At 39.7% G+C, this 17,217-nt stretch overlaps 1 protein-coding gene across 1 annotated transcript; it reads right to left on the bottom strand.

Annotated features, from left to right (window-relative positions):
- Positions 1-520: 520 nt before the first annotated feature.
- LOC131940394 (uncharacterized) lies at positions 521-16,055 on the bottom strand. Its single transcript, XM_059298980.1, has 4 exons — positions 15,943-16,055; positions 10,749-10,809; positions 7,189-7,648; positions 521-3,828 (listed from the first exon to the last, which is right to left on the bottom strand). The coding sequence occupies exons 3-4, from the start codon at positions 7,229-7,231 to the stop codon at positions 1,802-1,804; spliced, it is 2,070 nt and encodes a 689-aa protein (XP_059154963.1). The 5' UTR covers positions 7,232-7,648; positions 10,749-10,809; positions 15,943-16,055; the 3' UTR covers positions 521-1,801.
- Positions 16,056-17,217: the final 1,162 nt, after the last annotated feature.

Raw genomic sequence — 17,217 nt, 5'->3', positions numbered from 1 at the left:
TTGCTAATAATTTTTTAAAAATGTAAATGTGATTTCGTTTGCGTTTAAGTTTTGTTTAAATTGCTATTAAAATAGGTGAGTAGGTGTCTCAACCCTGTCCTGTTATCATTTTGTGTACACTCTCGCTAAACAGCAACATACATAAACAAAACAGTATAACAGCATCTTTCATAGTATTGGGGGGGGGGGGTCCGAAAAAAACTGACTTTTGTGGACGCATATGGACTTGTATAAGGAATAAAAGTGGATTTATTTGTGTGTGTGTGGGGGGGGGGGGAGGGGTCCAAAATCCAAAACAAAATTGTGGACGTCATAAATGGATGACCCCTTGTCAAAAAAACATCATTATTTGTAACTGGAAACAAGATGATGTTTACATGAAGATCTTGAATACATTAGATAGATACGTGGGTGTATGGGGTTTGAATGTGTGTGCGAGTGTGTGTGTGTGTTTGTGTGTGTGTGTGTGTGCATATGTGTATCTGCGTGATTGTAAGAATATCTGATTGTGTTACAAACTTCCAACAATAAACAAAGCAGTATTTAATAAATATAATGGTTTTTTTTTCATAAATTTTTAATGCCTCAACCTTTTAGTGGCAAGTATTGTCTTTCTCCCCTACACAAGTACAGCGAGGTCCCTGGGGTACCTGGTACATTTATTTAGCCTGGGAATGTTGTGACTTGGATGCAATACTTGGATGTCAATCTTCTATGATACAAATCATCTGGCGTGGGTTACCAATACAGTTAAAACAAACTCTTGAGGTTTTCATCATAGAAAATAATTCTTCTACTGCTCCCTTTTGAATTGCATAACATTGAACTGTTTCGATTGTTTCGATTATTTTACTAACACGGAGATTCCTTGCATTTTGTTTCATAAATACCTTTATACATTGAACAATGTTAATCGAGGGTGTATCATTTGAGACAATTTCATAATTTGTCCATCGGGTACTTTTCTTTAGAAAGTCTTTTCTACTTAACCATCACTCTTTTGATAGTCAGTTCGTATTTGATAGTTCACTGCCCCTGACCAACCTTTTTTTTTGAAAGTCTACTTCACTTGGCCAACAATTTTAATAGTCTACTGGCCTTGGTCAAAACTTTTAAAATAATCTATTGAACTGTTCCAACATGTTTTTAAGTTAATTGCACTTCGGCCAAAAAATAAAGTCTACTGGCCTTGGCCAAATTTTAAAAATAGCCAACACTTTTTTATAGTCTACTACACTTGGCCAACACTTTTTTTATAGTTAATTGCACTTGGCCAACCTTTTTAAATAATCTAATGCACTTGGCCAACCCTTATTATTAGTCTACGGAAATTGGCCAACCTTTTTAAATAGGCCACTGCACTTGGCCAACCCTTGTTGATTGTCTACTGCACTTGGCCAACCTTTATTGATGTCTATTGCACCTGGCCTAAACTTGTTGACTGTCCACTGCACTTAGTTAAAACTTTCTGGATTGTCTACTGCACTTAGTTAAAAGTTTCTGGATTATCTACTGCAGTTGGCAAACACTTTTTTCAAGAGTTTATTGCATGCAGCCACCCATTTCTTACACATGGAATAAAAGTCAAAGTTCAAATATCCATTATATGATCACATGAATAATCTCAAAACGTATTTTAAGTAGTCCTCAATCCATCAACTACAGGTTGAATATTTCATTATAACTCCATAACAGAAGAGCACGTCACTGCGCAAAACGTTCTAAATTAAAGTACTTCAAAACACAATAAACAACAAGTTGTCCTGGCAACCGGTGACACCCTGCGATGTTTTGCTGACGGTTACGACTGTGTGTGCAGTAGGTTTCTACAAAAACAAAATGGCATCAGTTTAGAATCGGTGACGCAGTCTGCCTGCCCGCGGTAGAGGTTCAACCTTTCAACATTTTCCCCGACCTCAATTACGAGCTGCGTCTCGGTGTGGTGTGATTTCAAGTTCCTTGAAGAATTTCTCACACCGTTGGTGTTGTTGTCAACTTTATGGTAGGCTGTTGCTTCGAATATAGCATGCCCCGGGACTGTTTGGAGTCTGATTTTGTACATGACCCGGTCGTATTTTTCTTTCTTTAAAGCCGTGGTCGAGAAGTCGACTTTCAAGACTTGGATGATTTTATCCAGAGACAGCTCGGCGCAGAGATCCCTGTTGCTTTTGGTGTTGATGACGTCCACGACGTTCTCGGCCAGTGTTTTGGAGATGTCCTCTCCCACGTCGACCTTGGCTAGATTTTTCTGCCCGCACACGCAATACTCCGAGGGTATGTGTGCGTCCTCGCACGTTCTGTTTTTGGGAATTTCCTGAAACAAGCTGATACCTAGACCTTTGTTTACCGGAACTTCCCCGCTGGCTTTGAAGTGTAGCAGGTCCATTAAAGTGGCGTGTGTGTCGTAGTGTGTCGTCAGTCGTCCAGTGTTGGTTCTCAGATTTTTGACAACATCCGGGTATTTTTTTAAAAACCATTTCGGGAACGTCAAAATGGTGTACGGGGTTTTGCTTTCAATCATTCCGTGATAGGTAGGTCTAATCGGCCCCCACCTTGGACCATGATCGGAAAATGTAATCAACAATGTGTTGTTCAGATAACCCTCGTTTGACAATTTTGTGTAGATCTCATACGTGTGATCGTCGATTTTTTTAAGATCATTCATGACGTCATGAGTCAACCGCGTCAAAAAAGCCATGGCGAATTTGGGTACCTCCGGAAACGTGTCGTAAAGTCGCCGGATATAATCGATGTGAAAGTAGAACTCCGGTCGGCTGCCAAGGCAGTCGTTACCTGACAAGTGCACGTCTTTGTCGCTGTCGATAGCCACACTGATGGGGTGGCTGTAGTACGTCGTCGGCGGAAACAAAAATCCCACTTTCGCGTAGTGAAAAGCCCCGATTGACGGGAAATCTTCAGTGTATAAAGTCCGATAACCGGATTTTTCGTAAGCTTTCCATATGAAGTCGAACGCGTCCGTTTTATCGGAGTCTGTCCACCATTTTGTAATGTTGTCTTCTGAAGTACCGGTTAGTAGCGGTATAAAATTCGGGAAAGTGTTGATCCCGACTTGAGTGTGCATGGTGAAATCAAAGGAACTGAAGTCATTCATCAACAAAGAATATGTTTTACTCATAGCACGGAGAAAATGATGCCTCGAAACGCCATCAAACCCAATAATTAAAACATTGAGAATTTCTTTCGGGGATATTTCTGATTTATACTTTTTAAGAAGCAGGGCGTCTATTTTTAACTGCCTTTCCCGCTTAGGAATTAGAGCATAATAGTTTTTGGAGACTTCGTGGGACGTAGAGTTCTCGCACACAACTCGAATAAACTCAGTTGCGTCCCCTAGTAGTATAGAGTTGTTAAAAGGCCGGCTCCATTCCCCAAATTTGGCTATCTTGTCGTCGTCGAGATCTTTAAAAATGTCCTGGTATTTACAGCTGACCGTCTTTAGATCTAAACTCAAGCTGACCTGTGTTGTATTGACGACGAGTTTATTCCCGTCAAGGTACGTTAAATCGGGCAGGTGTTTATCGCAGGCCAAAGCCGTCTGTTGCAGTCCGGATAATTTCATAATCTCCGGATCAAACGGGTTGACGTGCGGGAAAGCACAAGCCAGACCGTCCTCTGTTTCGTTGTGTATCACATATTTGACCACGCTTGTTTTCCGGTCATGCGGAACTTCTAAAACCGTTCCGGTTTTTAGTTTGACCGTCGCAAATGTGGAAGATAAATTTGGTCCCACGAAGTACAAGGCCGCAGAGCTGACCAACAGGAGAAAGATGAAGATCTGAGGCGTGGGTCTGGTCAGGTAATGCTTTTCTGAAGAAAAAAAATTAAAGTTCATCTTTTAAAAATGCATCTGACAACGTGAAATTGAAAACTTAATCCATAAATGCGTCACGTTTTTATTCATTAAGACAGGTTTTAAATTACATGTAAAGTATTCAAACGATTGTGTATCTTATTATAGTATATGAAGTATTATTGGTTTAAGTTCGTAAACTAGGAAAATATTTTTTTAGATCATTGTTTAAAACAGTAAGACACATCGCAACATTGAAAAAAAATTGTTTTACAATGAATAATTATTATATGAGTTACTTGCCTTGTGTAAAAAATCAAACGAGCAAAGGGATGCAATCGAAAACTATGTTACCAAAAATCGTTAAATAATTTTAAAAATTGAACACTATCAGTATAAGGATTTGAGTTCTCAATAAAATTATTATTCCACTAAATAAAAATATGACAATCCATAATTTATTATAGTTTACACAATTAAGTGTTATATTTTGGCTCTGATTTAAATAGAAAAGTGTTAGCTGTATTAAGATTTCAATTAGTAGACTACCGTCTTAATTTCAACAACATCATTAAAAACGTGGAGGTCTATTTAAGAGAAATAAATTAATTTCACATGTAAGAAAAAAAAAATAATAAGATTTATAGGCTACTTGGAATTAGTTTCTTAATTGAATGACCTCCGATAAGCAGAAGCGGTTATCGGAGGTAGAATCGTGGTAGAATTGTAGTTTATTGGTTTAGTGTTAGTGGACAGGGCAAGAGAGGTATAGGGACGGGATGGTTGGTGTAGTGGACAGGGTTGACGGGATGGTTGGTGTAGTGTTGACGGGATGGTTGGTCTAGTGGTCAGGGTTGACGGGATGGTTGGTGTAGTGGTGACGGGATGGTTGGTGTAGTGGACAGGTTTGACGGGATGGTTGGTGTAGTGGTGACGGGATGGTTGGTGTAGTGTTGGCGGGATGGTTGGTGTAGTGGTCAGGGCTGACGAGATGGTTGGTGTAGTGGTGACGGGATGGTTGGTGTAGTGGTCAGGGTTGACGGGATGGTTGGTGTAGTGGTCAGGGTTGACGGGATGGTTGGTGTAGTGGTGACGGGATGGTTGGTGTAATGATCAGGGTTGACGGGATGGTTGGTGTAGTGGTCAGGGTTGACGGGATGGTTGGTGTAAAGATCAGGGTTGACAGGATGGTTGGTGTAGTGGTCAGGGTTGACGGGATGGTTGGTGTAGTGGACAGGGTTGACGGTTGGTGTAGTGTAGTGGTGACGGGATGGTTGGTGTAGTGTTGACGGGATGGTTGGTGTAGTGGTCAGGGTTGACGGTTGGTGTAGTGTAGTGGTGACGGGATGGTTGGTGTAGTGGTCAGGGTTGACGGGATGGTTGGTGTAGTGGTCAGGGTTGACGGGATGGTTGGTGTAGTGGTGACGGGATGGTTGGTGTAGTGGTCAGGGTTGACGGGATGGTTGGTGTAGTGGTCAGGGTTGACGGTTGGTTGGTGTAGCGGTCAGGGTTAACGGGATGGTTGGTGTAGTGGTCAGGGTTGACGGGATGGTTGGTGTAATGGTCAGGGTTGACGGGATGGTTGGTGTAGTGGTGACGGGATGGTTGGTGTAGTGGTCAGGGTTGTCGGGATGGTTGGTGTAGTGGTCAGGGTTGACGGGATGGTTGGTGTAGTGGTTAGGGTTGACAGGATGGTTGGTCTAGTGGTCAGGGTTGACAGGATGGTTGGTCTAGTGGTCAGGGTTGACGGGATGGTTGGTGTAGTGGTTAGGGTTGAAGGGATGGTTGGTGTAGTGGACAGGGTTGACGGGATGGTTGGTGTAGTGGTCAGGGTTGACGGTTGGTGTAGTGGTCAGAGTTGTCGGGATGGTTGATGTAGTGGTCAGTTTATGGCGGCAGAGCGAAAGAACAAGTGTAATCCACGTCTTCTCAAACATAAAGCGCTATTGCCTTAACAAAAATACATTGAAACAGTCCAACGTTTCTTTTTGTTTTTGTTTGTAAACATTAGGTCTAGGCTCATCCGTGATTCTAGCTAGAATCAATACTTCAAGGATTGCTAATAAAAACCCAACAACAAAGCTCTGTCATTCTAGATGTGTTTGTTGTTTTAATTAGACGCTATTTTTCTTCAGGCAACTACCGCTTTCGACCCCTCCCTCTCTGATATCTGATAGTGCCGAGATAAAAACAATGAAACTAAAAACCTCATTGTACATCAGGTAATGTGACATCAAGCATTGACATCAAGTAATGTGACATCAAGCATTGACATCAAGTAATGTGACATCAAGTAATTTGACATCAAGTAATGTGACATCAAGCATTGACATCAAGTAATGTGACATCAAGCATTGACATCAAGTAATGTGACATCAAGCATTGACATCAAGTAATGTGACATCAAGTAATGTGACATCAAGTAATGTGACATCAAGTAATGTGACATCAGGTAATGTGACATCAAGTAATGTGACATCAAGTAATGTGACATCAAGTAATGTGACATCAAGTAATGTGACATCAAGCATTGACATCAAGTAATGTGACATCAGGTAATGTCACAGCAAGTAATGTCACATCAAGTAATGTGACATCAAGTAATATGACATCGAGTAATCTGACATCAAATAATGTGACATCAAGTAATGTGACATCATGTAATGTGACATTAAGTAATGTGACATCAAGTAATGTGATATCAAGTAATGTGACATCAAGTAATGTGACATCAAGTAATGTGACATCAAGTAATGTGATTTTGTTGGCGTGTGGTCGGCTATAGAAATGAAAACAGTTTTAAAACGACAACGGACACCATGTTGACCGTCTATTTGACCAGTGTATAACGTTAGTCTAATGCGCCAACTATTTTTAAACTCATGTGTACGCCTAATTACACATCTACAATAATTGAATTAGAAAGCTGTAAACCTTCAATTTGACAGTTATACAAAACTTTGAGTAGGCAGCAACACAACTTCTAGTACACTTACTACATATTTTTAGATAACCCCTTTGTATTTTCGCGGTAACCTCTGACCTAAGAATACACTGGGACCGCGGGTTTAAGGGTACACGTACCACAGGCTGGGGACCGCGGGCCTAAATCACACGTACCACAAGCTGGGGACCGCGGGCCTAAGGGTACACGTACCACATGCTGGGGACCGCTGGTCTAAGGGTACACGTACCACAGGCTGGGGACCGCGGGTCTAAGGGCACACGTACCACAGGCTGGGGACCGCGGGCCTAAGGGTACACGTACCACAGGCTGGGGACCGCGGGTCTAAGGGTACACGTACCACAGGCTGGGGACCGCGGGTCTAAGGGTACACGTACCACAGGCTGGGGACCGTTGGTACAGCAGCACTCACCTGGAGGCAGAGGGTGTCTGGGCAGGGCCACGTCGGACTCCATCAGCTGACGCAGGTCACGGACACCTCACCACTGACACTTGATGAGATACCTCACTCTAGCTGTCCAGTGCTACTTGATGAGATACCTCACTTTAGCCGTCCACTGTCACTTGATGAGATACCTCACTCTAGCCGTCCACTGCCACTTGATGAGATACCTCACTCTTTAGCCGTCCACTGCCACTTGATGAGATACCTCACTATAGCCGTCCACTGCCACTTGATGAGATTCCTCACTCTTTAGCCGTCCACTGCCACTTGATGAGATACCTCACTATAGCCGTCCACTGCCACTTGATGAGATACCTCACTCTAGCCGTCCACTGCTACTTGATGAGATACCTCACCTTCTAGATGCGGTCCGGTGTCTAATAAAAAGATACCTCACTTTTTCTGCGTCGGCCAACTAAGTTTATACCTATTTAAAATAGAAAATTTATTTGTGGTGAGTATCGCATCTTTTTGTTCTGTTCACATAGATTTAAGTTACCTGCTAACAAAATATCAATGATGTTAAAAAATGAACTATACGTTTTGAACATAACATACTTGTATAAATGAAAACTTGTCTAACGTTTAAAGATTGAATGACATTACCTACAAAAGGAATCGATTTGGTTTTAATAATGTTGAAATAGTGGCTTCGACAAAAACTAACATACACCAGTGGTTTGAGTTACAAAGGTTTTAATTAATAATTACTCTGTCTACTGGCCGCATCGCACTCAAACCAATCCTACACAGTACCCTACAGGAGGGATAACTCAAAGCCACCCCTACACGGAGGGATAACTCAAACCCACCCCTACACGGAGGGATAACTCAAACCACCCCTACACGGAGGGATAACCCAACCCTACACTGTACCCTCTAGGAGGGATAACTCGACCTTCACCGAGCACTTACTTGACCACTTGTCCTACCGAGGTGTACTCATTCCTTAGTGTAATCATTACTACGAGCAGACCCGCGGTGTATCATCCGCCGCTATTTAGTTGTTTTTTTCTACTTTTCAGTAATTCATAATTTGTGAATTCGACAGTACCAATGCTGCCTCTGAAAATATTTGCTTTAAAACACTAAACCCCCCCCCCCCCCCCCCCCCCGTGAAAGCAGCCTCCTCTTAGTTTCAAACTGAATTATCTGCCCCTAATAGCCGTCACCAAACCCTGCTCTACGATTGTTTTGTAAACATTTAGCGTGAACTACAACTCACCTGACCATGTGAGGGGGGTGGGGGTCGGGGGTGGGGGTCGGGGGTGGGGGGAGGGGGTAGCGATAGAGAGGAAGAGAGGGGACTGCTAGGCGCGCGCTTGCAGCTTGTTTTCTAACGGCTCCCAGAAGAGAATTATATATATAGATACTCTTCCATCCATCTACTCGTCTCTCTGTGTTTACAACTCTACGTGTACACATCCCTCCTTGTATTAATTCATCCATACACTCATCAATGTTTATATAGTCATCAATATCTATATACAATACCTATATACAATACCTCTATGTACAAATCCCTCCATGAACACATCCCTTCGTATACTTATCCATCTATCTATTAATTTCTTAGAACTCATCCCCCCAATGTGCACATTCCTCTATGTACACAATTCTACATGTACATATTCCATTCATGTACTCATCCATCTAAGTACACATCTCTTTATTTACACATCTCTTCGTGTACTAATCTATGTATTCATTTCTTAAAACACTTCCATTCATGTACTAATCATTTCATGTACACCTCACTCAGTGTACTAATCATTTCATGTACACCTCACTCAGTGTACTAATCCCTTCATGTACACCTCACTCATTGTACTAATCCCTTCATGTACACCTCACTCAGTGTACTAATCCCTTCATGTACACCTCACTCATTGTACTAATCCCTTCATGTACACCTCACTCAGTGTACTTATCTCGTCATGTACACCATACTCAGTGTACTAATCCCTTCATGTACACATCACTCAGTGTACTTATCTCGTCATGTACACCATACTCAGTGTACTAATCCCTTCATGTACACGTCACTCAGTGTACTAATCCCTTCATGTACACATCCTTTAGTGTACTAATCCCTCCATGCACTTACTGATGCCTTTACACTTCCCTATGTAAACTTACCCTCTAATACATGTGTATTTGCTATGTAGGGCCTACGTTATCTCGTGAATTGGGCATGTCTATGAAAGTTATGAACTTTGCTGTTCTGTTTGCATTATTTATTTTTGTACTCGGCCACCAATTACCCTGATATAGTAAGAAATGTCACCATATTGCTTTTACTGGTCATTATATTGTATACTGTAATAAACAAGCATTTAGTAGGCATTCCATTCCCTCTGGGCACTTTAACTTTGTCAACGAGGCGAAGACAGTCTTTAAAAATAAAATACAGATTTCTGTCAAATAAATTTTTTTTTTGGTCCCGTTTTACATTTTCTGCACAGATCAAAAATTATATCCATGTGTTTTTTAAAAGATTGTAAGATTTTGTTATAGGAAATATATATATATATATATATATATATATATATATATATATATATATATATATATATATATATATATATATATATATATACATAACTGACTGATTTCGTCGGTCAAGAATGACTCCAAATAATTAGCGTTTTTATATTGTATAAATTAATAGACCATGTTTGAAATATTTGGCTTTGAAAGTATAGAACAACGGGGTTTCAAATGTACCATTGAATCAAGGATACTCAGTTTGGATGAAATAGCTGCTCATGTTGTCGTTTCATATTATTTCCATGAAAACGTATCCGTCCTTAAGAGCGGCTGAGCATAGTGATGACCACACTATTCCTTTATATGCCCAGGTCACAGAAACAGTTGTACTTAACTTCATTTGCCCCATGGACTGTTAAGTCGATGAGGGAACTTTACTTTCTGTACCCGTGGTCGAGTCGGTAAAGCTCAAGGTTGTTAAATCGAAAGTATCGAGTTCGAACCCTCGGGCAGATGAGGCTCGTTAGCCAAAATCAAACAACTGCTGCCTTGTAGTTTGTTGTTGGTTGGACAAAGGCTATGGAAGCAAATCAAATATAAAAACAGGCTGAAATCGGAGTCAATGGCCTCAATGGCGCATAACAATTTGAAATGTATACTTAATTGTGTTGGAGATGATCCCTTTCAACACTAAAATTAAGATAAAATTATGATAAAGAACACATACGGGAACATTTGAGTAACATTAGAGGTTTATTTGCAAAGTGACAACTGGTTAAAGTCTATATTTTGTATAAAAAAATACTTCAATCGGGGGACGATAGACGCGCTTTGTGGTGGGGGGGGGGGGGGGAGCAGTAGGCCTACCTAAATGAAACACTGTGCAGGTTATGATCTTGTATATTATAAACCGAAGTTGTTTTTTTTTATAGCGATAACTAAATGGCTAAGAAACGCTAGAATTATAGATGGTATAAAAATATTTCTTTTAACGAAATTAACTGTTTAGTTACTTACGTATACAGGCAACATATTACCTTCTAAAATATCTGGCGACCAAATTCCATCTATCTACAGAAAGTCCGTCCACATTCCGACCTGATAGAAAATAACAGTCATTTCGTACTCATTAAGTCCTTGTACAAACTTCAGTTGTAAATCAGTTAATATCAGATTACACCCTTGCAACATAAATATCTGAACAGACTACACCATTGCAACATAAAACTCTAATCAGATTACACACTAGCAACATAAAAATCGGATCAAATTACACACTTGCAACAACAAAAAAATCGTTAAGATCAAACATCGAACTACAACAATGGGTATCAGTCAGACACACTCTTCTATAAAAGCGGCAGCATCCATCACTCACAACACCATATGTACCTAGTCTATCTTACCCCCCCCCCCCATCCATCACTCACAACACCATACGTACCTTCCTATCTTATCCCCCATCTATCACTCACAACACCATACGTACCTGCCTATCTTATCCCCCATCTATCACTCACAACACCATACGTACCTTCCTATCTTATCCACATCTATCACTCACAACACCATATGTACCTGCCTATCTTATCCCCCATCCATCACACACAACACCATACGTACCTTCCTATCTTATCCACATCTATCACTCACAACACCTTACGTACCTCTTCCTATCTTATCCCCCCCATCCGTCACTCACAACATCATACGTACCTGCCTATCTTATCCACATCTATCACACACAACACCATACGTACCTGCCTATCTTATCCATCTTCTATCACACACAACACCATACGTACCTAGTATATCTTATCCCCCATCTATCACTCACAACACCATACGTACCTAGTATATCTTATCCCCCATCTATCACTCACAACACGTTACGTACCTGTCTATCTTATCCACATCTATCACTCACAACACCATACGTACCTGCCTATCTTATCCATCTTCTATCACACACAACACCATACGTACCTAGTATATCTTATCCCCCATCTATCACTCACAACACCATACGTACCTAGTATATCTTATCCCCCATCTATCACTCACAACACGTTACGTACCTGTCTATCTTATCCACATCTATCACTCACAACACCATACGTACCTTCCTATCTTATCCCCCATCTATCACTCACAACACCATACGTACCTGCCTATCTTATCCCCCATCTATCACTCACAACACCATACGTACCTTCCTATCTTATCCACATCTATCACTCACAACACCATACGTACCTGCCTATCTTATCACTCACAACACCATACGTACCTTCCTATCTTATCCCCGTGCAACACTATCCTCGTTGAACGGTTATATCCCCTGCTAGGCTGAGAAACTGAGTTAATTAAAATAATATTCAGAGCTCGCGACAACTTATCACGTGACATATCGAACTGCGCGCTTGTCACCAGAAACACAAAGCCGTTTGTAGAATATTATTTTTCATACCGCGCGACAAAGTATTATCTTTCTAGCAACAAATCGTGTCGCCTCAATTAGCTCGACGGGTATCACAAGTTAAGTCCCTTGCTCAAGGGGAGTTAACCAGACAATTAAAAACAAGGGGAGATTACTATGATTTTACCCAGTGCGACGTAATGGGGTATAGAAATACATCTTGGTTATGTTTAACCCGGTAATTGAACGGATAGCTTGTATAATTTAAATTTGTGTCAATGGAGCCCCAATAGATGAAGTCTTTTGGGGTCATCCGCATAAAGAGGAGAAGGGATGGGAGATAATTTGTGTAGTTTTACCCGAACGTACAGCACTTTTGATTTTGCTGTCTGTTGAAAAGGTTCTTCAAAGATGTGTAGGCTACTGTCTACTGGTGACTTAATCGTCTAAGATAGTTATTATATGTTCTATACATGTATATAGGTTATATATATATATATATATATATATATATTTATATATATATATATATATATATATATATATATATATATATATATATATGTATATATATGTATATATATATGTATATACATATATATATATATATATATATATATATATATATAGATATATATATATATATATATATATAGGTTGTATACTTCTATATAGCTACACAAATTTCAGAGAACAAAACAAAAAGATCGTTTGTGGATGAGATCTAACCAAGTTGGTAGAGTTTGTACAACCAGAGCAGTCGATGTATGTATCGATCAGTTTTAGACGACGAACATCGGTTAAATAAGGACCTCAATAATGGAGCACATTGTGATCTTAGCAACCAGATGGTCAACTTAGCAACCACTTGGTCAAGTTAGCAACCACATGATCAACTTAGCAACCACTTGGCCAACTTAGCAACCACATGATCAACTTAGCAACCACATGGTCAACTTAGCAACCACTTGATCAACTTAGCAACCACGTGGTCAACTTAGCAACCACTTGGTCAACTTAGCAACCACTTGGTCAACTTAGCAACCACTTGGTCAACTTAGAAACCACTTGCCAACTTAGCAACCACATGGTCAACTTAGCAACCACCTGATCAACTTAGCAACCACATGGTCAACTTAGCAACCACATGGCCAACTTAGCAACCACATGGCCAACTTAGTAACCACATGATCAACTTAGCAACCACATGGTCAACTTAGCAACCACATGATCAACTTAGCAATTACATGGCCAACTTAGCAACCACATGATCAACTTAGCAACCACATGGCCAACTTAGCAACCACCTGATCAACTTAGCAACCACATGGTCAACTTAGCAACTATATGGTCAACTTAGCAACCACTTAATCAGAGTGACCAGCATATGGTTGACTTACATACGTGTAAGCAGCCACATCGCTGTAAGCTTTAACACTGTCTCACACAAGGAAGAGAGAGCAGCTCGACTTTCGCTTTGTTGGTAGGCAACCAGGTTCAATACACGGAGCAATTAATTAGGTCGATTAATTAAGGATTAATTAGCGAGTACACTTTCAATGTCTGTTATAACAATATAACAAATTTGCGAGCTCGATCATTGGTACTCCTTAGTAAAGATAACCAACACAACGACTATACCATTAAACAACATAAAACATTGATACATTTATCTACACAAACACTAGGCCTATATCATTCAACAACATAAAACATTCAGGGGCGGAACTACAGTGCCGCCAGACCCCGCAATGCGGGGGGGGGGGGGGGCAGGCCGTTTAGGGGCCCACAGCCGACCATAATCAATTTCTTTATAGTTAAAAAAATAATTTTCATATAAAAGAAACATATCTACTACAGTAGTGATGTTCTACTGTAGCTAACACACGCTGCATCGTAAAGGAAAAAAAAGTATATATGAGTTGTAGTGTGAAAGATAGGTAAACGTTCAAACCACTTCCATGACTTATTTCCCTTTTTTAAATAGTCAAAAATGTGTTTGCTCTGAAGAACCTTTTAATAGATTTGCACTAAACAAATTAAAAAGCAATTACTTCTCTTAATTATTATTATGTTTTAAATACATAATAAAGAATGACATAGTATAAATAGGAAATTTATGAAAAGCTAATAAAATAAATAGAAAAAAAACATAAAAATAAACATAAGGCGAGAAACCATTACACAAACAAAGCTTTCATGCCTCATATTCTTTTGACCAAACCAGTTATTTAGAAGGCATTATGTCAAACTTAAATACAGAGAATTTCTAAATAGACTAATAGAACTCACTTAAGTGATCTGTTGTTGTAACATGCTATAATTATAAATAAAAAACTAGGAATTTTTAGTTTCTCAAATATCGAACATGCCCGTACTGAGTATTTTATATTCGGATTTTCGTATTTTGCTATATATATATATATATATATATATATATATATATATATATATATATATATATAATATATATATATATATATATATATATATATATATATATATATATATATATATATATATAATTATGGGGCCCAAAAATTTTTTTTGCGGGGTGGCCCTTTTTTTCTAGTTCCGCCACTGAAAACATTGATACATTTATCTACTCATCTACTTGTACAATCAACAGAACAGTTATTAGTACGTTTTCCAACATATTCAGTAGGACAATTACCGACACAGTCATGAGTTGCATCATCGACACAATCATTAGTTTTTATCTTCTGTACAATTATGGACTCAATCATCGATACAATAACCAACACAAACATTTAATACAATCTTCCGTAAATTCACCAACACGATCTTAAGTACACTCATCAACACAATCTTCCGTACAATCACAACATAATCTTCAGTACAATCATCAACACAACCATAGGAACTCTTATCAACACATTCTTCTTAAAATCCATCAACTCAACAATCGGTACACAAATTAACCATTACCAATACTGAACCATTACAATCATCTACTGCAACATTACAATCATCTAATGCAACATTACAATCATCTACTGAACCATTACAATCATCTACTGCAACATTACAATCATCTACTGCAACATTACAATCATCTACTGCAACATTACAATCATCTACTGCATCATTACAATAATCTATTGCAACATTACAATCATCTAATGCAACATTACAATCATCTACTGAACCATTACAATCATCTACTACAACGTTACAGCCGTCAACTCCAACATCAGTTCAATCATCCGTTCACTTACCACTAACACATATCAGTAAAGTAGTAACCAGCAGAACAATACTAACACAGTCAGGGGAAATTTTAAAAGCCCGCTTCGCTCTTTCCCCACCCAAACCCCAAAATAAAATTGGCATTTTGCAATTTTCCCATCAAAGTCCGATGATCATCCCCAGCTTGATGGAAATTCACGCGACAATTTCTTTTTAAAAATCAAAGCACTAATAGGCCTAGTACAGCTCTGTTCCTAAGGGCCCATCCGGATTTTTTTCCCGGGGGCCCACCGGGATTTTTTCCGATAGACCGGCGGGCCAGTCCCCCACTGAACACATCCATACAATAAAGTGTACACACATGTCACCACTGAACACAGCCACACAATAAAGTGTACTCTAATTTACTCAATCCCATGCGCATCAAACCATCATGAGTAAAATCGTGATCCCAACCGTTATCACTTCTAACATCCTCCATATAATGAGAAGTATAACGATCGGAAAACACACCATGATTATAAACACAATAAATACTATAGTCAACGGTTCTGTCTTTAGTTCAGTTGAATAAAATCATAACTAGTCTTTAATACAATCACCTGTATGTTGAAATCACATGTAGAAATCATCGGGACAAACGTCAGAAAAAATCTGCACAGTAGTTAACACAATTATCAACGCAATCATCAGAAAAACCACAAGTCATTATATACCATCTGTACAATAATCAACACTGACAAGTGAAACCTGACGACAAACCCAACCACTAATCGAACCACACACCTGTCTGATCCTTATGACGTCAACACAATACCTTCATGACATTGGCCTAGGTGACTGTACCTCATGAGAAAAACAAAAAAAAACTGAAAAAAAAACCTTCCACAGCAAGATCAGGCACGAAGCCTAAATGGCGAACCGTTTTTGGCCAATTAAAAATCGACCTATTGATTTTAATTAATTAAATTAAAAAACAGGTTACAGTCGAGGTGAAAAACAGGACAAAGCGAAAACAAGAGCCTACTTTAAAATCGTCAGCTCAGGAGAAATGAAGCGAAATTTTTCTCCACAGACACGTCTGGTAAAAGTAGTTTGTTTATGGCTTTCTTACATTGTCATGGGGCGTAGGAATACCTGGAGTCGAGTTAACTGCAGAAACTCAGGACAAAAGCATTTTCACATGGTCGGGTCTCCAAACTTTTTATGTGGGTATCTTATTATTTTAAATTCAGTCCAACTACTGGGACAGTTGTTATGGCTGCATAAAATATCATATTTTTGGGATTATTTTACATACCTAGTATAGAGTGGGAAAATATTCGCTCTAGATTATTTATTATTATAATAGATATATTCGCTTCCATAGCCTTTGTCCCAACTAATAACAAACTACACTGCAGTAATTTTTTTTGATTTTGGAGTTTTCTCTCCTACATGAGTTGCTGGGTCGTATATAAATGTTAGTAGTGGGACGCAGAGTTTCTTCCAGGCATCTCTTCGGTGGGGGGGGGGGGGGGGGGGGGTCGGAGCCCCCACGAAGAAAGTCTACCGCCCCCCCCCCCCCCGAACGAAATGAAATTTTATAGAAAATTATATATACTTTACCAGTGTCCGCCCCCGCCCCCCCCCCCCCCGAAAAGTTCAAGTGCCCCCCCCCCCCCCAGGAGAAAAAAGGTCTGGAAGAGACACTGGTGGACGATATAGTACTGTTATATCAATTTTCCTTCTGATATTGTGATATGTTGTCGCCTCGAGGATTATTTAAAGTGTGTTCCTACAGATGCAAGCGACACTTCTGAACTATGTAGGCTAAATTTTTAACAATCGCTAAAATGCCACACCTCTTTATAAATCCGTTTGTAGCGAAGTTCGTG

The sequence above is a fragment of the Physella acuta genome, unplaced genomic scaffold, assembly GCF_028476545.2.
Source record: "Physella acuta isolate Inbredline_101_S28 unplaced genomic scaffold, ASM2847654v3 ptg000316l, whole genome shotgun sequence".
NCBI lineage: Eukaryota > Metazoa > Mollusca > Gastropoda > Physidae > Physella > Physella acuta.
Note: the sequence above shows the minus strand (reverse complement) of the source record. Positions and strands in the feature narration are given on the sequence as shown.

What these genes read in the sequence shown, in the direction of transcription:
- LOC131940394 (XM_059298980.1), bottom strand. Translation starts at nt 7,231, where the DNA reads ATGGAGTCCGACGTGGCCCTGCCCAGACACCCTCTGCCTCCAG. An exon ending in CAGACACCCTCTGCCTCCAG is followed by an intron (nt 3,829 to 7,188) that starts GTGAGTGCTGCT and finishes TTTTTTCTTCAG; the next exon opens with AAAAGCATTACCTGACCAGA.